Source organism: Clinocottus analis, unplaced genomic scaffold, assembly GCF_023055335.1.
Source record: "Clinocottus analis isolate CAN_PGR_092001 unplaced genomic scaffold, fCliAna1.0.p SCAF_22, whole genome shotgun sequence".
NCBI classification, from domain to species: Eukaryota; Metazoa; Chordata; class Actinopteri; order Perciformes; family Cottidae; genus Clinocottus; species Clinocottus analis.
Genome location: NW_027175954.1, coordinates 10,137,401 through 10,162,887, shown reverse-complemented (window position 1 = coordinate 10,162,887; position 25,487 = coordinate 10,137,401). Strand labels below are relative to the sequence as shown.

The 25,487-nt window shown below is 42.4% G+C and overlaps 1 protein-coding gene across 2 annotated transcripts; it reads left to right on the top strand.

Annotated features, from left to right (window-relative positions):
- The first annotated feature begins 508 nt into the window (after window positions 1–508).
- LOC137793213 (protocadherin-10-like) lies at window positions 509–23,293 on the top strand. Of its 2 annotated transcripts, none has more exons than XM_068589235.1 (5): window positions 509–3,601; window positions 4,840–4,895; window positions 5,463–5,569; window positions 19,251–19,411; window positions 21,591–23,293. In XM_068589235.1, exons 1-5 carry the CDS (start codon window positions 1,055–1,057, stop codon window positions 21,642–21,644), a joined length of 2,925 nt encoding a protein of 974 aa, XP_068445336.1. In that variant the 5' UTR covers window positions 509–1,054; the 3' UTR covers window positions 21,645–23,293. The 2 variants fall into 2 exon arrangements, with proteins under 2 accessions (XP_068445336.1, XP_068445335.1); XM_068589234.1 differs by having other exon boundaries at window positions 19,251–19,634.
- The last annotated feature ends 2,194 nt before the right edge of the window (window positions 23,294–25,487 follow it).

Genomic DNA, 25,487 nt, shown 5'->3' with positions numbered 1-25,487 from the left:
TATCAGAGCAGATACCAAACTGTTTAAATAGTTGCGTCGGGATCAACCTTGTGAGGGTCCATCTTTTGTCTTGCATATAGAGAGAGAAAAAAGAAGAAAGAAAAAAAAAAACAGTCATATAAATGACTCTAGGCAGTTTAGTCTTTCAATAACATTATTTCAGAAATACCAGCACTCCCTCGGCAGCTGTAATATTATCTGCACAGAGTCCAACTGTCACCCACTATTCATTCGACTTTCTTAATTCACTAGATGTGTAAAACATGTAATGTTCCTGCTACAAACTGCGGCTGGCCCTGGAGGAGAGAGGGGAGAACAGGAGAAGAGAGAAGAGGAGCGCAGCGGCACTTAACTGGTTTTGTTGTGAGGGCCCGATTGTGTGCTCTGGCTGGCGTCGCAGAGCCCCAATCAGGTGCCATTACACCCGGTGTTTGAGCATACCATTGGCTGGTGGGGAAAGGAGCTGTGCGCAAAACCAGCCCCGCTGCTCACACTCGCTTTACAGAAGCCGAGCAGCGAACATCATCCGATTTGAGCGCTTAGGCGCAGCGATTACATCCTCTCAGAGCGAGATAGAGAGAAAGTCTTGCTATTCGCCAGTGTTCATTTAGAAGTTGCATTTGTAATCGATTCCGTCGGTGCGTAAATAGGACTTTTTATGTCTTATTTTTTTCCTACTCGGGTGGAATTTCCTCTGTTGTTCTGTGACTTTGTGTGAAGAACGGGCTGTCTGTTCTGTGCACAGGGAGTGTTGGCTTTGCGTCCTGGCTCCAGCCTGCAATGTTTGCGCTGACGCCAAAACTCACAGACCAATGCAGAATTGATTAAAACAGAGAAGCTCGGATCAAATGGCTGTGCTTCTCACAGCTGAAACGACACAATGTTCCACTGACCCGAAGCAGAGGAGAGGAATTTCACAACCGGACAGCTTTGTTGATGTTTATTTAATTGCTTTTTTACGGACAGAGAAAGTGGGAAATGCTCATTTCTTGTAAGAAAAAGGAATAACACTTTTTTAAACGTCTTGAAGTGCACTTTGCAAGAGGGAGAGGAGATGATTTGGTTAATAGTGCTGATCTCCATCCTGGATGGAGCGGTCTCTCAGCTACACTACTCCGTGCCAGAGGAGCAGGAACCTGGCTCCGTGGTTGGGAATATTGCAGAGGATTTGGGGCTGGACATTACCAAACTTTCCGCTCGCCGCTTTCAGACGGTGCCTAGTTCACGGACACCTTATCTGGAGGTGAACTTAGAGAACGGTGCACTCGTGGTGAAGGAGAAAATTGATCGAGAAGAAATATGTAAGCAGACCATCCCGTGCCTATTGCACCTGGAGGTGTTTCTGGAGAACCCGCTGGAGCTGTTTCGCGTGGAGATCGAGGTGATGGATATCAACGACAATCCACCTAGCTTTCCCGAGACGGACATTTCCGTGGAGATATCGGAGAGCGCCATCCCCGGGACCCGTTTCCCCGTGGAGAATGCCTTTGACCCTGACGTGGGCACAAACGCGCTCAGCACATATGCCATAACGAATAATAACTATTTTTACCTTGACGTGCAGACACAAAGCGACGGGAACAAGTTCGCAGAACTGGTGCTGGAGAAGCCGCTGGACAGGGAGCAGCAGGCGGTGCACCGCTACGTGCTGACGGCTGTGGACGGCGGCATCCCGCAGCGGACCGGGACGGCTCTCCTGGTTGTTAAAGTTCTCGACTCTAACGACAACGCGCCCACCTTTGACCAGTCCGTGTACTCTGTTAACCTGCGGGAAAACTCTCCGGTGGGCACTCTGATCATTCAGCTCAACGCCACGGATGTTGACGAGGGACAGAACGGGGAGATAGTGTATTCTTTCAGCAGCCATAACGCCCCGCGGATAAAGGACTTATTCAACATTGACGCCAGAACAGGTAGGATAGAGGTGGCAGGTGAGGTGGACTTTGAGGAGAGCAACACGCATCAGATTTATGTCCAAGCTAAGGATTTGGGGGCGAATGCGGTCCCCGCGCACTGCAAAGTGCTGGTCAAACTCGTGGACGTGAACGACAATACGCCGGAGATCGGTTTTAGTACTGTGACGGAATCCGTGAGCGAGCAGGACGCCCCGGGCACTGTGATCGCACTGTTTAGCGTCTCGGACCGGGACTCTGGTGAGAATGGACACATGAGCTGCGAGATATTGGGAGACGTCCCTTTCAAGCTGAAGTCGTCTTTTAAAAACTACTACACCATCGTGACAGACGGACCCCTGGACAGGGAGAACACAGATTCCTACACAATCACCGTGGTGGCCAAAGATAAGGGTCAGCCCTCGCTCGCCACCAGCAAGTCCATAAAAGTGCACGTCTCCGATGAGAATGACAATGCGCCTCGTTTTACGCAGGCTGTTTACGACGTGTATGTGACTGAGAATAATGTGCCCGGTGCTTTCATTCACGCTGTGAGTGCTCTGGACCCCGATGTAGGACAAAACGCTCTTATTACTTATTCCATATTGGAGTGTGACATACAGGGCATGTCTGTGGACACCTATGTGTCCATAAACCAGGACACCGGCTACCTTTACGCGCTGCGCTCTTTTGATTACGAGCTGCTGAAGGAGTTTAACTTCATGGTCCAGGCAAAAGACTCAGGTGCGGCGGAGCTCTTCTCTAATACCACTGTAAACGTGATCATCGTTGATCAAAACGACAACGCACCCACTGTCATAGCCCCCATCGGTAAAAACGGCACAGCCAAAGAGCACCTGCCGCGCTCTGCGGAGCCTGGCTACTTGGTGACGCGCATCGTGGCTATGGATGCGGATGATGGCGAAAACGCACGGCTCTCATATAGCATCCTGCGGGGCAATGAGATGGGGATGTTCCGCATGGACTGGAGGACAGGGGAGCTGAGAACAGCCCGCAGGATCTCTCCTAAGCGTGACCCGCAGGGGTTCTACGACCTGCTGATAGAAGTGAGGGACCACGGGCAGCCCCCTCTCTCCTCCTCCGCGAGTGTGAGTGTAATGCTAGTGGACAGCGTGGTCGAAGGCCGTAGTGGGGATCGAGGATCGGCCTCCAAGGCAAAGGAGACCTCCCTTGACCTCACTCTAATTCTCATTATCGCCCTGGGCTCCGTGTCTTTCATCTTCCTCCTGGCTATGATCGTGCTGGCCGTGCGCTGCCAAAAGGACAAGAAGCTCAACCTGTACACGTGTCTGCTGTCCGGTGACTGCTGCATGTGCTGCAGCTCGTGCTGTAGCAGGCAGGCTCGAGGCCGGAAGCAGAAGAAGCTTAGTAAATCTGACATCATGTTAGTTCAGAGCACCAACGTGACGTCAGGGGTCGGGCCCGTGGGGCAGGTGCCCGTGGAAGAGTCGGGTGTGGGCGGCGTGGGAGGGGGCTTCGGCTCCCACCACCACCAGAACCAGAACTCCTACTGCTACCAGGTGTGTCTGACACCAGAGTCCGCCAAAACGGATCTGATGTTCCTCAAGCCGTGCAGCCCCTCTCGCAGCACTGACACGGATCACACCAACCCCTGCGGCGCCATAGTCACGGGTTACAGCGACCAGCAACCGGACATCATATCCAATGGCAGTATTCTCTCTAACGAGGTAAGAGAAGCTTGGATCAGCGATCGGCCACGGCTCCACTTCATATTCATGAAAAATGGCACAACACCTGTGATTTAAAGGGGTTAACCTATTTGAAATTTCCTCCAGCAATCTACAGCTTTTTGCTTCATGTCAAAGTGTGTTATTCACTCAGGTCACGAGCAACAAAAGTCCCCGAGAGGATGGAAGTGGTATCTGCTATTGACCTGGCTGTTCTGTTCAGTGGCCTTTAATCATTGTCAGGCGTAATGGTGATTGGACATGTCAATTGTTAAATCTCATGTGGCCTTTTAGTTTTTATTCGCAACAGACTGCTTTCAGATCAGCATTCAGCTCATGTGCACATAAGCAGAGAGAGAAAGATTGATTTTACATTTCCCAGTCAAACCCCAAAGTTGGAAGACGTTTTCATTTTTATTTGGTTTTATTCTTTGTTTGGAACAGTTTTGATCACACTTATATATTGAGCTATTCATGCAGTTTCTTGTTGCGAAATTAATTCAAAATCAGAATTTAGCAGCTTTTGAGTATTTGGGTTACACCGGAGGAATGGTGTCGTTCATATTATAAATGTTACGAAGGGAAAACGCAAGAAATGCTTATCGGAAATCAAATCCCAGCAAGAGAGCGTTTCTTTGTGTGAAATGTTATTTGGTTACATCAGCAGGTTTCTTAAAAACATTGAGTTTATACATCCATTATCCTTATAACAAATTATAAATACTTTGTAGGAAATATCACCTGGAGAAGGGAGGAAGCGAGCAACTAAGGGTCCTGTTTTGTGTTCAGCCTGCGCGTTCTGCGCAGGGAACTGTGGAGTTCGGGGCTTTTTGTTGATTGCGGTGTGGCTGGAGTGGAGCCAGACAGCCAGTCACAGGCTTGTCTTTCCTGTGCGTTAAGTATTCTGTGCACGACCCAGCACAGCAGCACCATGAACAAAGGTTGTTCAGTTTCAGCATCGCGCAGCTCAATCATTTACGCATTCAATCGCCTCCCTAACACACTACTCTCGTCTCCTCTCGCCCATTCACTCACCTAGTGGATGCACGCACTGCCGGTTCCCCCTGCCTTGTGCTGCCCGTAGCTTCTTCTATTGGAGATACATGTTAACAACCAATGTATGAATATATTGCCAGTTATGTTCCTCTTGTCTAACCTGAACCTCCTCCCTGTGTATTTATTCATGTGCCTACTTGGCAATAGAAGTGATCAAATGTGTGTTTCTGTGGGTTTTACAGACAAAACATCAACGAGAACTCAGCTACATGGTGGACAGACCCAGACGTGTCAACAGGTAGTTAAAAGCATGCACACACACACACACACACACCAGATTATTACCAATGTACAAAGCCTATTAAGCCACACACCATCCATCATCAGAGGACTTGTAACGTTCAATAGGCCCCATGGAACTAAGGTTATTCACATATCTATAAAATTGAATATTACATCCATCCGTGTGAGTCTCTTATATTCTGCATCGTTAATTGTGGCTTTGAGAGGCTACATGGCTCCCAACACATCCATAATGTTCATTTTCAAATTGGCATCAGTCCCATAACTGACAGAGCAGCGCCTATCACAGCTCTAATGCTGGATTTCATTAAATGTCATGTGTAACATCCAATTTAGTCCCTTGCCGGCCACCGTGACTGTATTAACACGGTGTTGATGTCTGATTCTCCGCCTCTTTCTCCTTTTCTCTGCTCCTCATCTAATCCCCCGTCTCCTCTCCGTCTTCCCTTTCTTAATATTGCATCTTGACCTCTCTCTCTGATCCCTCCATTCTTTTTATACCTCTTTGTCTCTCTTTTTCTGACGCGACTGTCTGAACTCTCACCTTCCCTGCCTCGAACAGTTCGGCATTCCAAGAGGCAGACATCGTCAGCTCCAAAGACAGTGGTCACGGTGACAGCGAACAGGGCGACAGTGACCACGATGCCACCAACCGGGGTCATTCAGCCGGTGAGTCCCCCCCCCCCCGCCGCCCAAAGACGTACACACACACACACACACATCACATCTCATTTCTATGCTCACACACCCTCTCCTACTATCCTCTTCTTCCATAGTGTGTTCGCAATTGTGAATGGTATAATGCTGAATTGTTGGTGCGGACCAGTGACTTTTAATTTCCTTAATTTGAGAGTGTGCAGAGGCCCGGGCTCCGGTGTTGCTAGCTGGCTGGCATGAGCAGGCCCCTGAGGTGTTGATTGTATTTCACACCCGGGTGAAATGGAAGAATATTTGGGGAAATCTCATTTATTTCTCTGCCTTTCGCTGTTCGCCTTTCTTTCTAACGCCGAGAAGTGCTGAAAGGACAGCGACTCGCCGCGGAGACAGTTTGAGGCCTATAGTGCTTTCATGGTTCAAATCAATAGGTCCACTCAAGTGCGAGGAAAAGGCATGGGAGCTGAATTGATATAATGAGATGCATTTCAATCAGCCTCATAGTTGGTATACTGCCTTTGGTGGTTATAGTTTTCGCTGATCAAGGACGTTAGCAGCTTTTGCATTCTTTGGTTACGTCTGCCAAATCTTTGTAGCTTTGGCATAAGTTAAGGCAAACAGAAAACGTTGGAATTAGGGAGCATTTTCTCTTCACTTCAGGATAATTTACTCTCATCCTTCTTCTACATTTTACAGTGCAGTAAATTTTTTTAGACAGGGCTTTAGTTTTTATCATAAGCCTCGCCTTGTTCTCTCTAAAATTCCATTAGGCCAGTACCTGTTTATTGATCAAAGTGGAGTCAGACAAAAATGTGGAGCAATACAAAATCTCATTTCATATTGAATTGCCCTTTCCTTCTGAGGGATTGTTCCACACAGCTCATGTAAGACCCCTGTCTAGACCGCAGCCTGCCAAATATCATATCAGTGCTGGGAATACAAATAGAGCAGATTAGATGGGTGTTGTAGGATAGTGAATGATCCTCATCAGGCTCCACAGTGTTTGGTATTATTAATGAACAGAGCCAAAATAGAGAGCCAATATGCAGCAGTGGTAGTGTCACTGCTTGCCCCCGCAGAAGAAAGAGCCCGGGAAGGTAACTGTGTAAGACTGAAATGCACACCTAGAAGGTATCCAAAGTCTCACCTCTCCATTGTCAAGAATACAAGGTTTAAAGAAATAAATAGTATGATTAAACATGCATTCTGATTTGTACGTATGAGAGTTGAAAATATATTATACTCAAGAGACCGGAGATCAAAACATACAAGAAAAAAAGGGATAATATTATTATGTTATTCATCTCACAGGTAACCTCATTCAGTAAGCAGTCAGCCTGACGTGTTTTATCCTGCGACTGTATTTTAAAATGCAAAGCCTAGAATTCCCTCTTGCTGGTTTGCTTGCACTGTTAAAGGACCACATTTATGAACAAATAACATGTTTCCTCAGCTTTATCTGGCTCCGAGCACGCTCATTTGGCTCTGGCCTGGGAGTGTACCCAGTTGGTTCTGTGCTCTGTACTCTCTACGAGGAAACCAACATTTGTTCCTCATGTTGAATTTAGAAGGGAACAGCTTACCACTCCATGGGAGGTAATATCACACGACTGGTATTTGGAAAGAGGGACACTTGCATTTCACAGACTTCGGGAAACAACAAAACCAGATGGCATGTGTGTGTGTGTGTGTGTGTTTGTAAAGGTATACTATTGTCTAATATGTAGGATGATACAGTATATGTATGTTATCTGCCTGTGTGTTTTGGGTAGGACAAAACAAGGCGAGCGGTTGATATCTGTATTGAAAAAGGAGTTTTCCTTTGAGGCGCTACTCTAGATAGAACGCTTAAATGAAATTCAGTTTAAGAGGAGAGCGTGGCAGCTGATGGCACTACACCAGGTGTATATTGCTGCTATGTAGGCATAGCCATTGCTCATGTCTCTCCATGTATGTGTGAGACTTCCATTATATAGGGATGTGACTATTATTCTTTTTCTCATCGGTGTATGCTTTGGTGTATACATTACTGCGCCAATGTTGAGTGCATGTTCTTCACTTTAGCATAAAGACGAGAGGAAGCGAAAAGGAATAAACCTGATCCAAGACTATGTATAGACAACGTGCATTTGTTATGCATGCATATCCATGTGTGCACACACACACACACATATGTTTGGCATGCTCCGACAGTACCCATGCCCGCATTATGTGTTGTGTGTGTGTGTGTTTAACACACACACACACACACACACACACACACATTCTCTTCCAGGGTTTTGTGGCAGGGTCTCATCCTTCATTCTGTCTCCCAAACACGGTGGCTCTTCGCAACACTCGGCTGATCAGTAATTCATTTCTAGAACCTTTGCATAGCAATTATCAAAGGAGGGTTAGAGGCAAGGTTTCCTCATGGGACCGCGCAGGAACACTCTCCCTTTTGGTGCACCTAGGAATATTTCAAATCAAGGGAAAACCATTTCCAGTTGGCATATCATCAACTACACCTGCCATAGCTTCCTGCTCGGCCGCTTGTCTGACACTTTAGCAAATAAGTCTCTCGACGTGGTTTTAAATCAAAGGGATACTGCCTGTGAGGCTGGGATACCGCCGGTTACCTTTAAAAAGTGGGCAAATTACTTTTCTGAAAGCAGCGTGCATAGAGTTAGGCACTGCTGTGTCAAGAGCCAAACCACTGTTGATTGACAACCCGCCCCTCACACACACCCTTTTTTTTAGGTTGCTTGATTCAAATTAGACACAATTTCCGCTCATTATTTCCCTCATCACCCTAATACAAGATAGCGGCGAGTGTGAGCAAGCAAAACAAAAAAAAAAAAAAAGGTGACAGATAAGAGAGGATTAAATATTCATCAGAAAAAAAATTGGCATCTCAGAAACGTTCAATCAGCTGTGGAAGGCTGCGTGACGGGTGGGAGACTGGAAACGATCATTATCATGACGTTTGTTTTGGTGAGAACAACAGCCGTGACAAATGGGACAATTAAATCACTGTGGCAACGGTGTATTAGATGGCTGATTATGAATTAGTGGCGGGCACCGTGTTGCAGTTTCCCATGTCAGGGAGCTGTCAGATGAATTTAGCATGGAGGGTTTTGAAACACCCTCCTCTCAGGCCCTACTGACAAAACTGGAGACTGTGATCCATCAGTCTATAAAATAAAGTTTTCAGGTTTATCTCAGAAGCTCAAGTGATGAAACATAAATAAAGACATTTTTTAACGGTCATTATGAACCTCAATATGTTGAAAAAGGGCTAAATGCTTACAAAAAGTGAATAGTAATATTACAAAGAGTCATATTAGACTAAGGCTGCAAGTAGAGATTATTTCCATTATTCCTTTGTTGGATCGCTTTCTCACTTTGCTCTTTGCTTTTTAAAATAGTTAAAAATGCATCACTGAGTTGAAAATCCATCCATTAAAGGACACATGTATTATATATTTCCAGGTGCACACTTGTATTTTGGGTTCCTACTGGAACATGTTAACATGCTTTAATGTGTAAAACACAATATTTTTCATAGTCTTTCTGAATATACCTGCATTCACCCTCTGTCTAAAACACAGTGTTAGTGCTTGTTGCTTTAAGTTCAGTGTGCTCTTATTGTCTAGCGAGAACAAGATTGTGCACCTTTGCAAACATTGTACTCTTGGGTAAAGATAACCAGAAGGGTGGCTGTATCAGAATAGCTTGTTGAATAACATGTTCTAATCTAGTCAGTCCATGGAATACTGACTGCTGTCTGAATTCACAGTTTGTGAGTTGGTATGCACTCCAGATACGAGGATTTATGTTAACAAGCACTGAAAAGGTGATTTTTGTTCATATGATCCCTATAACTTAAAGCATTCAACCCTAGCACATGACAAGCTCTTAAGGGGTCGTTCGATTGCACAGAAAGAACAGTATATGTGCACACTTAAGTCTCTAACCCCACCAGAAAAAAGTAACACAAAGAGGGAAGCATTTCAATGGAACATGAGGAAGTGAAAATCTATTACAGCAGATAGGATAAAAACATTGCCTCATTAAAAAAATCAATTTGCATTTAGCCTGTAACAGGTGGAGATGTCGCTTCTTCTTCTAAGCTGTCTTGTTGAATATCAATAAAAGTCATAGCAGAGAAAAGAAGAGATTAATCAATTAGTTTAACTAATTAAGTAGCTTACTTCCTGAAACCTGTCTTCCTTATCTGACCTTTTCATAACACAATAAAGGTGGGTGGAAGAGTGGCCTCCAGAATTACAGAGATTTGTGTGGAAATGAATCAAAACCACAATCAGAGCTTGTAATGTAATGATTACACACCTTCCCAAGTGTCTTGACGAATGTGTGCTTGGTATGAAAAGGCTGTGCTCTCTGAATGAACTGAATCACTCAGAGACAAATGGATGAAGAAGAGGATGTACACTTTCTTGGACATGATTCAAATCAGGGGAAAAAGAAGTTAAAAAGATGCACTCTTTTTGTCTGAGACAGGCGCCTTGGATATTTAGGTAAGTCCAGGATGTAAGCTGAAATCTCTTTTATGGGAGTCATAATCTGCTATTTAACCATGAGTTATACACGTTCCCTTTTTGCTCAGAGATTTAGCCGTGAACCTCTGCTCCATCCACGCTGCAACGCTAAAAATCCTCCAGAAAATCACAATGTCAAGATATCTGTTGATTATGCTCAAATTAAACTCAGATATTGTGTAATTTGAACCATGGCCAGTAGCTTCAATTACACTGCCTTCTAAAGGGATACAAACCCTAAAATGAAACACTTTTGTGCATATTTGCATCCTATAATGAGAATGTTACATTCCTTTCATTTTTTGTGGAGATGTGGAGATGAAGTCATGTGGCGACAAAGAAGTCTGACCAGGCAAGAGACAAAAGTTAACTAAAGACCCACATTGGCAAAATGTACAGCACATTTGCACTTTCCCCACAAAATAAGTGAGAGTAATCAACATTTTGGGTCTAGTCACTCTGAGCTTTACTTACAAAGAAAGTTTAATTTCACCTGATATACTGAGCTCTAATATAGCTAACAAAACAGACAACAACGGACTCTTCATAACCTGTATTTGGGTTGTACAAACACACTGCTGGCCTGTCTGTAAGAAAGTCAACAATACGGTTTAGATAATCACTAAGGTGTTTGCTCAATTAACCTGTTTGATTCTCATCTCTTGCTGCATCTGACTGAGTTTACCATGCTCACAAATTCTCTGGTAAGAAAGATTGTACACAAAATGACAAACAATGTCCAGAACTAAGAAATTGATACCTCGGTTAATTATCCTCAAATCTGACTCAGGGAATTTCTAAGACAAAGTATGGTCAAGACTAAGTTATGAAAAGTGTCGAACAAGATATGGGCATTTTTTCATGAAAGAGATAGTATTAGGCCAAACAGCCATCTTGGCTTTCCCTCCCAGCTCAGTCACGGTTTAACAAACATGGAAAATGGTAGCTGCCTCTCAGAGACTCACACGATTTCTCTGTCTGTCATTACTGGATATGGTGAGAGCATCTTTCTCTGTTTTGACCCTGGGAGGTCTCTGGTTTACTCATCACAGCCTCACTGTCCAACCTGAGGAAGCTCTGGTACTCCCCTGCCGTCCGGAGCTGCTGTCCAAATATTGACATTTTGTGTCTGTATTCTCTCTGGAACAGTGGAGGACAAGATGAAAAACAGAGGAAGGGATTGAAGACACCCTGTACCTAGGGGAGAAGGAGTGTTTTATGTTTTTTTGAGAGACTAAAGAAGATAAAGAGAGTTGAAGAAATGGGCAGAGAGGATTAACTGTGGGAGAAAATAACAAGAGACAGAGAGAGAAATAGACACAGAGGGACTAATAGAGACGGAGACAGACAGACGGATGAGTGCAGGGAGGAAACGACAGCAGATATATACCCACGGAGTGAATTCAAACACGGGGCTCATGTTTTCTCCGGATTTGTTTTCCTTCATTTCCCCCACTCCCAGTTTGCTGGATGTATGTCAGGCAGCGCAATTAGTCAAATCACACCGATGTGGGATTTCGGAAACACTCCGAGATGTAATGAAAAAAAGAACAGAAGTGCTGATTGCTTATTAGCAAGTAGATTGTGTTTGCATTGTGTAACGCCGTTTACATCTCCCTGTGTGTGCCTGTGCGTGCGTGTGTGTGTGTGTGTGTGTGTATATATGTGTTCTTCCTGTCTGATAAGGTCACGATGAGAGATAGGGCTGCTGGCAGGGCCTGTCATTGCCAGTCACTGTTTTGGTTGTTGTTTTTTCTTTCTGCCCGAGGAAGAAAAAGGTGCTTCACGGGAATCAACAGCCACTGGGTGTCATGTGCGCATGGCCTGTCTGTCTGTTTACTTGCGCACATTTACATATCTCGGTGTTAAGAGAGTATTTTTAAGTGTGTGTTTGGAAACATATGTGTTGATGTCGCTATTTTTTGGGAGTGAGCCGGCAGGCAAAAATCACTGAGTAGTTTGGAAGCCAGTGACATGAGCTCGATTTACGGTGAACGGTGAATGCAGCAGACTATATTTATACAGCATCTCCAGGGGACAATACGCCCCTGTGCCTGTTTAATAATACACTGCGATATGAGAAGTATGGAACAAACCAAGCTTTCTCTTAATCCTTCGACATTTACTCTCAATGGATTAGTATGCAAACATGCTTTCTGCATACTTGCATGTGCGTTTGGTTTTGCACCTGTGCTTCAGTCTTTCAGATGATTTGTTTGTACATTTAGCATCATTGTGGCAACTAACCGTCGCAACAACAGCACCGAGATGATTGGAGGGCCTGAGGTCAACACCCCAGTGTGTTTGAGGAGGAACTTAATTTGCCGGAAGTCCATTAAAAGGCTAAAGGCTAACTGGAAGGGGGGATTAACAGAAATACTTTGATTTATATGCCCCCAACCTTTAAAGCTGGATACAAAAATATACATTAGATTCCAAGGGTAACTCGGAGGTTGAATGCCACTCAAAATCTCAATTAGCACTTACAGATTTCCCAGAGTAGTTCTGCAGTTGATTTTTGGTTTCGCCGCAACATGATCATAGTCTCATTTCCAGAGTTCAGAGCTACAAGTGCACATGCTCGGTGGTGATACAAAAATAAAAACCTGTGGCAGCAAACACACTGACTGGAGCTGTATCAAAAACATTACTTTAAATAAAATCGAGAGAAACTACTTGTCAGAGCTTATTTGGAGCTGAAATATTGTTTGTCTTCAGTTTTACTTAAATAAATAACTGGACATTTTAAAAGCAGATTGTATTTCCAATGACCACACAGGAAAATGAGACTGTGCTTCTTTTCTACATTTGCTTTTCATCAGTATTGAACAGGAATAACCCAGCAGCACCACATGACCCCGACTAGTTCAATTTGAGGGTGCTATACCTTTATAACATGTCTTTGTGAAAGGGTTAAAATAAACAAAAGCTAATGTTAAAATGGAGATTTTTTTTTTTTTCATTTCTTACTCTACCCACCTCTATCGAACCTCTTACTCGTTCCCATCTGTGAGGCCTGGGTTTCCCACTGTCTATCTGGCCATTGCTCTCTCCATCTGCGATTGCCGGGTCTCCCCTCTCCTTCCTTATGGTTCCTGCAGTCTTGCTGCTTCTGCTGCCTGCTGTCTCTGTCTGTGAAATCTGCGACTCCCCTGTCTGTTTGGCCTTCGCTGTCCGTTGTCCGTGGGCCTTGTGTCTCCTCTGGCTCTCTGGCCACGGCACAGTCTTTGTTGCCTGTCTCGCTCCCTGTGAGGCCTGAATGAGCGACACGATTAGATCCACACAATGGAAACACAAAACACAACCGCAGTGGTAGGTCTTAGACAATGTGTTGACAGTGCTGTTGTAACTAACACATGGTATTTATATGTGCGCGGGTGTGGATAGCAAATATAGATGACCACGGTATTAAGTCAAAGCTTTGCTTTTAGGATTGGTAGCTGTTCTGATACTGAATTATATTTAGAAGTCTTCTCAATGTGTTAAAAACAAGATTCAACATATTTCTGCATATTTTATTTTCTTTTAGTCTTCAATAATTAGTTTCAAAACTGCATTTTTGGTTTCAGAACCATATATATATATATATATATATATATATATATATATATATATATATATATATATATATATATATATGAGAGATTTTGCAGGTCCAAATTTATAAAGTAATCTGCAACTTTAGTCACAGTTACATAGTACATAATGACAAAATTGTTTATTACACTTTCCATAATACTGATTAAATATTAATAAACATTGTATGTGACTTTTCTGCTGTACGATTTTTCCTTGATAGAAACAATATATTTACAACAAGGAGCTTTACTTGGTTACTTTTGTCTGCTGTTCTAAACAGGCTTTTCTTGAGGGGACCAAATATACAAATTCCATTTTTTTTAAAGACAGAAAACATGCAGAGCATGTAGAGGTCAAGGACAAAACAAATGAGTTCCTGCTTTGGGCGCACAGTTAGAAATAAAGGCGACTCATACTGTATGATCAGAAATTCATGGATATTCTCACATGCAGAGTGTAAATTATGCCACAACCACAACACTGTATTGTTCCCATACATAGGTTTTGCTTTACTCTTTTCAATGTTTTAGACATGTTAAATGGTCATATTATAGGAATACGTCTGAAATTGAAATGCACAGACCAGTAAAGCAGACGCATCCAATCTGACAAACAAATGTGAAATATCTGACATTATGCACCATCACTTTTATGAGCAGTGACACTCTGTACTTACCTCTTTTACTTCCTGTAAAGATAATCCATAATCTGCGACAGGCTGATACTTTCAATATGCAGGGGGTAGAATGTGTACTTTCAATCTGCAGGGGGTAGGATGTGTACAAGACACCGTTTGTCTTTACTTAAAGCCGCCGCTAAAGCCCTTTACACACCGTGGATGTGGCAAATGAACAACACAAAAATGCAAAGTATTTGGCTGCGCATAATTCACATCAAAACTGTTGATACCGGCAGCAATGCAAGTTTACGACAGCTGCAGACATTTTTCACTAAAAGTCACCCAGAGCGGCGTGTGCCAATCTGTGAGGTAAATTGTTAATTTCCCTGAGCTGTATGTATTTTATTTTATTGTGAAAGGTAAGAACAAAATTAAGTTTGCTGTGTGGTTCGACTCTGTGTTGGACAGAATATGTCCATTTCCCATAATGTAATTGATTGCCAGACTAATTAGCAGTTTAAAAACTCAGACAAGTCGCCTCGCACCTTTTTTTTATCGCGGAATATTAATGTTCTGTGTGAAAGTAAAACAACAGTTCAAAAACTACATTTATTCACGTGCAAATGAATTGCCGGAAAGAAACGTCTCTGGTGTGTAAAAGCCTTAAAGGTCAAGCTGCAATAGAACAAACCCAGCTCTTGACGATCTTCTATTATGGCAGATACGGTCGGAAATTAGCACCCACCGAATGCAGGTAATAAAAATGCACAATAGAAAGAGGCATTTAGTAATGTCAGCGTATGATTGGAGAGAACTACACATTTAAAAGTTGCTGTTTTAAAGGGGGAGTAAATGCACAGTGTGGATTTCTGTTTGCCCATGAATAAATGCTGAAGCTCCTCATGTGTCTTGCTTCAAAACATTGTACAATGGCTATATTAATGCCTTAGTGGTAGACAAAAAACACTTGTCTGAAAGACAATATTAAGTCATCATATTACTTCATTGGGATGGTTGTATTGATTCATTGTAATTATGACTTTCTCTCCTATTTACTCTTTAGCCTAGTATCTATTGATATGTATATACTCATGCGTATATGCTTACATTACATTGTTTGTGTGTGCGCACATCTGCTTCTAGTAATAAAGGAACCGTGGCTTTATCGGTGGAATGGATCAGTAGAATAGATTTGTGTAAGTGGATCCTGTGATCTGAAGCCTCCTCAGCTTCAAGGAATTACAGATTGTCTGCTTTTTGTGTTTCTCTCCCTCTTTTTGCATGCCTCTGTGCGGATGTATCGCCTTCCTCCTATGACTTTAAACTGCTTCTCTCCTCCTTTGAGCCCGCCAACAACGCTTTCCCACATGGCTGTTAACTGCAAAACCGGGAAAACTACAAATCCAATCCGCACGAGTAGAGAGTGGCTGCAGAGACTCATTAAGTGTGGCTTCAGCCGCATGGGGTCAGAGACCCCATGCTGGAAGCACACTTCATGTTCTCCTGCGGGCTTATTAAGTGTGGCTTCAGCCGCATGGGGTCATAGACCCCATGCTGCAAGCACACTTCATGTTCTCCTGCGGGCTTATTATTATTATTCTTCTTATAGTCAAACCACTACTCCTCCCAGAGCGTTGCCAGCACATGCGTAAAAAATACATCGAAACGTGCGGTTTGCGCGGGAATCGTGAGGTATGACTTTTCTAAGAGATTCGCCCGGCCGTTTTCCCGAAAAATGCAAAAAACGTCAAAAACTGTCAAAAAAATTTCACGAAATGTTCGTAGAGGGTGGCGCACCAATTAACAGAGTGAGAAGAAGCGACAGAAACTGCTAAAAAAATAAAACGTATTTTGTCTTTACTCGCACAATGTTCACTCTTCATACACCATTGTTGGATAGAAACGTTGGAAATCTTGTCTTCTGTCATAAACTGCGGTCGATAGGAATCCAACAGACTCAGACGTCTTGAAATCGGACTGAATGTGAGAGCAAGTCCACCTCGCTCTGCCATCCGCCGCCATGTTAAATCTCCCTCCAAAGCCACGTCTCCCCTGAAGCTCGTACCTGATTTGTAAATCGCCCGTACAGACACATGTTTTATCGTACAGACTCGCCAGTCACAGTATCTGTTCAGCAGGTCTTCCTAACGCTCAATATGCGATATCGAAGCAATAGTGGCTTTTAAAGTACCATTTTTTTTAAATAGTTTGAAAGGAGTTCCACAGTATTTAGGTCTATTAAGCTCAGCGTAAGGAAGTCCCTTTGAAGTCATCACCATGGCAACCTTTGCTCTAGCGACCCACAGGTGTTCTCGTTAGGGCAGTTTAACAGACACACAGACACTTACACACGCACACACAACACAGATGACTTCTGTCTCTCTGTCTGTTTGTCTCACACACACACAGACACACATACACACATACACACACACAAACAAACAAACACATACACACACACAAACAAACACATACACACACACACACACAACACAGATGACTTCTGTCTCTCTGTCTGTTTGTCTCACACACACAGACACACATACACAGACACACATACATACACACACAAAGACGTTTACGTGTGTTTTATATTGTGTAGTTGTCAACACTGTGATCATTAATAAGGTCATATGATATTTCATATACGTTTGTGTGTGTTCAGGACGTTCAGTAGTTTATTTCCTTAAGTCCACAGTCCAGTCTGCCTCTAATCAGTCTGCTGGCGCTCACTTGGTCACCATGACGACGGCAGCACACAGGTCCTTCATATCAGCCAATCAGTTTAACACACAAACCAACTCAAGTGCTTTGGAGGAGAGACGGGCGTCAGAAACAAAAGCTATATATTGCGACGTCTTACGGCAGTAGTAGCCACACTTTCAAAATTTCTTGCGAAATTTTCTAGTTATTATTATTATTATTCTTCTTATAGTCAAACCACTACTCCTCCCAGAGCGTTGCCATCACATGCGCAAAAATTACATCGAAACGTGCGGTTTGCGCGGGAATCGTGAGGTATGACTTTTCTAAGAGATTCGCCCGTACGTTTTCCCGAAAAATGCAAAAAACATAAAAAAAATTTCACGAAATGTTCATAGAGGGTGGCGCACCAATTAACAGAGTGAGAAGAAGCGACAGAAACTGTTAAAAAAATAAAACGTATTTTGTCTTTACTCCCACAATGTTCACTCTTCATACACCATTGTTGGATAGAAACGTTGGAAATATTGTCTTCTGTCATAAACTGCGGTTGATAGGAATCCAACAGACTCAGACGTCTTGAAATCGGACTGAATGTGAGAGCGAGTCCACCTCGCTCTGCCATCCGCCGCCATGTTAAATCTCCCTCCAAAGCCACGTCTCCCCTGAAGCTCGTACCTGATTTGTAAATCGCCCGTACAGACACATGTTTTATCGTACAGACTCGCCAGTCACAGTATCTGTTCATCAGGTCTTCCTAACGCTCAATATGCGATATCGAAGCAATAGTGGCTTTTAAAGTACCATTTTTTTTAAATAGTTTGAAAGGAGTTCCACAGCATTTAGGTCTATTAAGCTCAGCGTAAGGAAGTCCCTTTGAAGTCATCACCATGGCAACCTTTGAGCTAACGACCCACAGGTGTTCTCGTTAGGGCAGTTTAACAGACACGCAGACACTTACACACGCACACACAACACAGATGACTTCTGTCTCTCTGTCTGTTTCTCACACACACAGACACACATACACACACACAAACAAACACATACACACACACAAACACACACAAACAGACACACACACACAGACACACACAAAGACGTTTACGTGTGTTTTATATTGTGTAGTTGTCAACACTGTGATCATTAATAAGGTCATATGATATTTCATATACGTTTGTGTGTGTTCAGGACGTTCAGTAGTTTATTTCCTTAAGTCCACAGTCCAGTCTGCCTCTAATCAGTCTGCTGGCGCTCACTTGGTCACCATGACGACGGCAGCACACAGGTGCTTCATATCAGCCAATCAGTTTAACACACAAACCAACTGAAGTGCTTTGGAGGAGAGACGGGCGTCAGAAACAAAAGCTATATATTGCGAGGTCTTACGGCAGTAGTAGCCACACTTTCAAAATTTCTTGCGAAATTTTCTAGTTATAATGATGACTCTGTTCATGTCTCTTGTTCCTTTCTCTTAATTTTCATAATCTCTTTCATACTCTTCTTCCCTCCGTCCCCGCACTCCTCTCTGTATTCTCTGTAAGAGAAAGTAATTACCATAACTGGTACCTCTTTCATGCCGATCATGTGTTTGCAGGACTGTGTGTGTTATTCTATTATGTCATTTCACATGTTAATTTAACCTTTTTTATGTTGATGTTTTGTTTTTGGCAGTGGCTTTGTGTCAATTACACACTTTGCCATTTGTATAGAGATGATTGATATGAGAGTATGATGAAGCAGCCAGTGAATATTTTGTTGGTTTTCGTGGCACATTTTGTAAGATAATTGTGTTTTATTTGTGTGTGAAGATGATGGAATATGGATTCACATTTAGCCTCTTGGTGTTTGGAAATCAATTGTGAGTCTGAGGATGTTGATGTGGAGAGGGGGTGAAATGTTTTTGCGACACCACATCACTTTGATTGCACATTTCATTCAGAATGAATGAGGTGAGGAGGAAAACAAACAATTCGCTTCATCAATGTTGGCCTTGTCTCTTTGATGAATAGCTTTTGCTGCACTTTTTCTGCTTGCGACATTGGGAAATGATTGCTAACTTGTGTTCTCTCTTCTGGTCTCTTTCTCTCATCTCCTCCTCCATCTTGCCTATCCACTCCAAATATCCGCACTTCTTCTATTGTGCCTCCTCATCGATTTCTCCTCTTACTTAAAATCCACATTACATTTCTGTAATCTTTCATTCACATTTCCACCTTTCCATCTCCTGATATGATATGTGTTGTCTCTGCAGGCGCTGACCTGTTCTCCAACTGCACAGAGGAGTGCAAGGCCCTGGGCCACTCCGACCGCTGCTGGATGCCGTCCTTTGTGCCATCTGACGGGCGGCAGGGGCCGGACTACCGAAGCAACCTACACGTCCCCGGCATGGATGCCACCCTGCCCGACACTGAGGTACCCTCCTCCGTCGAACTCTCCGACCAACTGACAATGACCTCAGCCACCGCCTCGTCCAACGATAGGTCATTCTCCACCTTTGGCAAGGATGGTCAAAGGTCACAGTCACACCACAGCCTTCACCATCACCTCCATCAGCAACAGCAGCAGTACAGCTCCAGCACGCTAGAGAGGAAAGAGTATGATAGGGGGACCCTACCGTACAAACCTACCTTTCACTGTGAGTATCAGTATGAAAGTTCACTGGGACCCTATGACTTCGGTCTAGTCCAGTACAGACACTAGAGGATGGGACAATTAATCTGCCCTTTGATTCTGATCTGGGCTTTTTTATGTTGTCCATCAACTTTTATTTCTTATATTTTTCAAAGACTTTTTAAATAATTATGGCTTTTTGTTTTGTTGTATTGTTTATACTTTGTAATTTTGTATTTTTCTCACAGAATGTAAAATGTAATATATTATTGCTTACTTCCCTTTTCCAAAACCCACTGAACACTTCAATCTTACCCATTTTAATACTAAATACTGTCTGTAAACATGTGACTAATTATAAAATAAACACCATTTTAATTGGACTCATGTTAAACTGCTGTTGCCCCTTTTTCTTTCTTTTTTGTTTTTTTGTTTTACCTCTAAATTTCCCCTCAGAAACCTCTCAAATCAGCCTTTTTAGCTGATGCTCATATAAGTTAGGGGTCACTCACACAAGCACACTTCAGGTTTTTATTCCGGACATCTTCACACACCTATAATGAAATGCCGTTTATGGTATAGAACATGATTCAAGTGTATAGAGAGGATATGAAAGATAGACCATCTTATGTTCTAAAGGACATCTTTTTTTCCATTTGCTCAAAAACGAAGTTCTGTTCGAGAACGATGGCTTCCCTACTGAATAGCTCGAAAGGTGAATCGCACAACCCACGCGTCTTCTTTTTCACAAGGATTGAAGTCCATTTCGTTCTAAAAGGGAAGTGTTGAGTATCTATACTCGCGCTTGCTTGTAGATCAATACTTGACATAAAGAAAGGTGGGTGAGGTGGGCCATCAACCTTGATGTCAAGATTCTGCAGTTGGAGGAGTCACATATACAAGTTTGTGTGCAAAAAAAGAGGGAAACTATTAAAATATAAGGGAAGCTTAAATTGGCACATAAATGATATTGACATCCATTGGAATAAAATGTACTTTCTAGTTTGCATTACGAAAGAGGCAGAATGGTATTCTTTGGAAATGATGCCAGGACGCTTTCCAAGCTCCCACATTACATGAATATTCTATTAGCTGTAAGAGTAGAGAATGGATTCGATATACACATTCAGTAGAGAAGTCATTTCCAGTCACTACCATGTTAACCATCATCCTCCATACTGCATGCTGGCTGTGGGCTGTCTCCCGGGTAAACGATGACCACTATAACCTGCTTTTTTTTTTCTTCTTTGTTTGCAATTTAGCAAACAGAGCCGAGCAATTTTTCCTCTTGCACATCAGGTCTGTTTGAAAAATAATTTGTATTTCGCCTTTAGGTGCTATAGCTCGCTCCAAATATAGCAGCCTGCGCGTCTGCTCATCCCGTCTGCCTCGCAGGGTTGGAATAAATGCACTCCATATTCCTCTGTCCAAAACTCACCACTATATTATATTTCACTTTACTTTTTTTATATACAATTTCACACATTTTTCCTAGTCTTTTGAAACCATTTTTGTCACGGGAAAGGTGCCGCTGTTATAGAATAGTCTCAGAGGCTGAGGCTCTGTTAACCATTGGCATCATGTTCTACTTATAAAAGTAGCACTGTATGCTACCACTCAGTACGGCAGGGCTCTAATCAGCAGGGGTGCCTTGATAAAGGATTTATGAATATTTAATGATCCATTTATAGATAATTAATGAAGCAATTAGTGTTCTGTGTACTTTCTATGCATGCGTTATCTCGCCAACAAATTCTTTAACTTTATCTTCACTGATGGACATGTTTTTATCCAATTCCCAAATTAGTTTTTACCATTATACGGCAAGGACCAGTCTTTAGGGTATATAAATAACTTCACAGAGAGTCCTTTGTGGCATGTATCCTTCAAGAGATGGTATTTCGAGCCAATTGTGTAACTAAAGAGTCTCGAGGGAAAGGGTGCCATTTGTCTTATTGAGTTTGTTCTCTTGTCTTTTCAGCCCGCAAAAGGATTTGTTAGCTCATTCCATGTGGACCTTTCGGAGACGGCGTGAATTTCAGTGCTAGACCACCCACACTGATGCTGGAGACAGCTACATAAAACTACACAAACAGCAACCTGGACAACAGCAACCTTGGTTAAGCTTCATTATCTTGGGTGGCGAACTGTAACAAAGCCTTGGCAGTGGTCGCCAAGGGAGGAGAGGAGAACTAAATACTGAGTAGCTGTACGCCTCTAGATATCTTAGGAGCAATCCAAGGCCTTATTTCTCTCAGCAGGACTGAGAACGGGGTCGACTTACTCGACATGTGAAAATTATAAAGTTATCAGCAGACGGAGGAGAAGAACTGAAACGAACAGCGGAATACAAAACGAGAAGAGGAACCGATTAACTCATTTCGTTTCGGGACTGAGGAGTTAGCCTCTAGAGATCTGTGTGTGCCTGTTTACATGAAGAAAAAAAACTAATGTTTCTGTACAAACTTCAACCAATGTCACATGGAACCCTTTAGCTATTTCTATGGTCACCACTAAGCCAACTGTACAGAGACTGTGTGGGGAAAAAATGGAGAATGAGAGCCAGCGAGGAAGTGAGAAACTGTCAATTAGAAAGAAAGACAGAGCAGGTGTTGTACAGGTATAAAATGACAAAAAAAGAAGGAAATGGGATGAGCAGAGATGATGTGCAGTATTATAAATTCTGTATCTCCGGTTTTTTGACTTGACTGTCTTTATATAACTTCTCTTTTACGTTTCTGTTGTTCTTTCTGTGTGGTTAAAGTGTGCAGACTCTAAAGTATTCCAACCTACCGTTAAAGACAGGAACATGATGTTCAGAGCCGGGTTTGGTCGTCTTTCAAGTTTAGCCACTTCAGGAAGGAGATGAATACACTGCGTAGAAAAAGGAGAAATAAAGTAATCTTCATGTTTAGATTATCAATAAAATATCACCAATGAATGTTCTCATTTCTAAACTAGTGACTACAAGTTCTCAAGTTCCTTCCTGAGCTGACTGCAGAGAAAGTGAAATGACCCTTTATCAGGATACGGTTCCTTTGATGCCATTGGCCTATACATAAACAATCAGACACACTCAGTGGTTTTTATCATGTGTGCAAAGTGTTTACTGTGCTATTTTAAAAAGCTTATAAATGAACATAAATCTATATATAACTATATATATACATATATATATACAATATACTTTTTTTCAAAAAACTGTGTAACCATTGGTTAGTTTCTACACCTCATAATGTCATTCAATCTAATAATACCAAGTGCTACAAAATCAAGACATGTATCAGTTAAAACGAGGAGGAGTATTTCAGCCGAGAAAGCAAACACTTTCACTCCAACCAAGGATTAAGTTGATGTTCTTATTTGATTGTTATTTTTCATGGTTAACAGACACTGGCCTTACTGTGTGTAGCGAAGACACAAGTTGAGTTGTTTTGGCCTGTTGTGTATTTTTACTAGCAGAATATGTGTTCATGTACAGCAAGAGGGACTATCACAATCGAGCTAGATATCAAAGGTTTTACAATCAAACAAAAGAGGCATACACAGATAAATATGGACATGAACAGACATACAAGTTTAGCCACATGGTGAGGTGCAAAGTATTATACACACACACACACACACACACACACACACACACACACACACACACACACACAAAGGTCAAGTGGTGATAAATAAACAGTGTCATTGAAAATGTGTAATGTGTGTTTTGTTGCGTTCAACTGAGAATAAATGTAACTAATCAGAAAACAAGACTAAGCCTACAGCCGTGCTTGCAGATCTGTGAGGCTGTAGTTTACAGGTGCCCTTAGAGCCAAATGCTCATGTAAGCAGTACAATGCTTTGGCAGGTGTGATTGTTTACTTGTTCTTCATCTTAGTTTAGGAAATTATCATTCTAATATTTTCTAAGTAGCACAGAAGACAAAGTGCAGCTGGCGGCTTAAATATTAGTTTTGCTATCTGGTTAAAAACCAAAGTACTGGCTTATTTTTAAACTTTTAAGTGATTGTGGCGCTAGGTCAAAAGTTAGGGTTCAACCAAGCAATACCAATTTGTACTGAGTTGGGCATGAATGGATTCATCATAGCGATCCATCCAGTAGCTGTTGAGACGTTTGACTTAAGACCATGCAATGTCAACCTGCTGCTGGAAAAGAGGACAAGTCAGGGGATCAAAGCCATGCACCGACTAATTGACCGAAGGACGGACATTGCCATCGCTCGAGCCATGCCGCTAGCATGGTGAAAAATAATGTTGTAAACTTGGATTAGAGCGGCTTCTTTGTAACAGTCAGAGGAGACGTGCTGTACAAACAATCACAGCTAAAAGCGATGAAGTATTTGTATAATTAAAGTAGGAACCTGCTTATTGCTTAAAGTCCTCATGGAGCATATCCACTGATTTTACTGTTGTTTTTAGCACATGAAATTCATGAATAGATATTCAGCTATCCCAAAAGAATCTCATGGATTTCCAAGATGTAAGCAGCATAGTTTTGCTCTACTTTCCTCATTCCCTGACCTCAATAGCCCACCCAAAAAACTTTTCTGATGCCTGTCACTCTAGCCTTCTGTCCATTCCCTTCATTTAATCACTGATCACCATCCCCCTACATCCCAATCCCACTTCTTCACTCAAGTGTGATCTTTACATGGCCTGGCACAAGATTATAGACACGAGAAGAAGAAGAAGAATGCTGGAGTCTGGATGAAGACTGCTGCAAAAGTCTGGCGTCATGAGGGATACAGTCCCTCACTCGACAGCCTAGAAACAGAGAAGATCTGTTTGTGTCTATTGCAAGATGGCCTTCTTTTACAAGCAGGGATCCATGTGACTCGCGCATGTGATTTATCTTGTTCGCCTTTGTGTATAAACAACCTTTGAGGTTCTGATTAAAATCTTACCCATAAACAATTCAGTCATACGACTGGAACAAGGGGAATGAAAAAAAAGAATGAAAAAGAAAGAGGTCAGCTTGATTAAGCAGGTGATTAGGGTAATATCTTGTTAACAACGGGGTAATGCTGTGAAATTATTGGATCACTCCTTAAAATATTTCCCATAGCAATCTCTAAAAATAATTCGCATCTTTGTATTTTTATAATCTAATTGTTACCCTACTATGTCCATGTCGTTACTGGTTTAGTTCTTTACCTTTCACTAGTACAACACTCATGTTCTTCCTCTCTGATTACCCTAATAGAGAAGTGTTAATGGCTGTTTTTAACCACTACACTTGAAGCCAGCGAGAAAAGCCTACCTCTTAAAGAGGAGCATGATGCAATAATGTTTCAGATGGGAATAATGGGGGCACTTTTAGAAGAGATTCCTTGCGTTGCGCTCATCTGTACATTTGTACATGGGGGCAGGAGGGAAAGCAGGAGGCAGGAAACCCCTGCCTTCTTTTTTTACAGAAACATGGGCATGCATGTTGTACTACAAAATTAAACCTAATAATCAAAATGCCCTCATTGTTATTATCTAGAAATGTGTGTTTTCCACGATATTACCCTCACGGTAACAAGGTGTTACACTCTCATTATTCCCTGATGAGCTGTAATGTAGTGGTGCCTATAGGACTAAGTTAAACAACTTGCGTATTATTTATCCGCTTAAATAATCAGCATCCAAGTATAAAAAGCTGCCAAAACATTCAATGTCAACTTCAGATATTTCACAGTTTACACTGCCACGAGCATATTTCAGACACTGCTTAAAAATCTGTAATTATGAAATGTTCTCCGGTCAAGGTTCATCGACCAGCATTATTCGGAGTGAGATGCAGTCATGGCCAATAGGACATGGTTGAATGATCCAAAATGAATCTCTATACTTGATTAAACTTAACGTTTTTTTTTTACCCAGCTTTA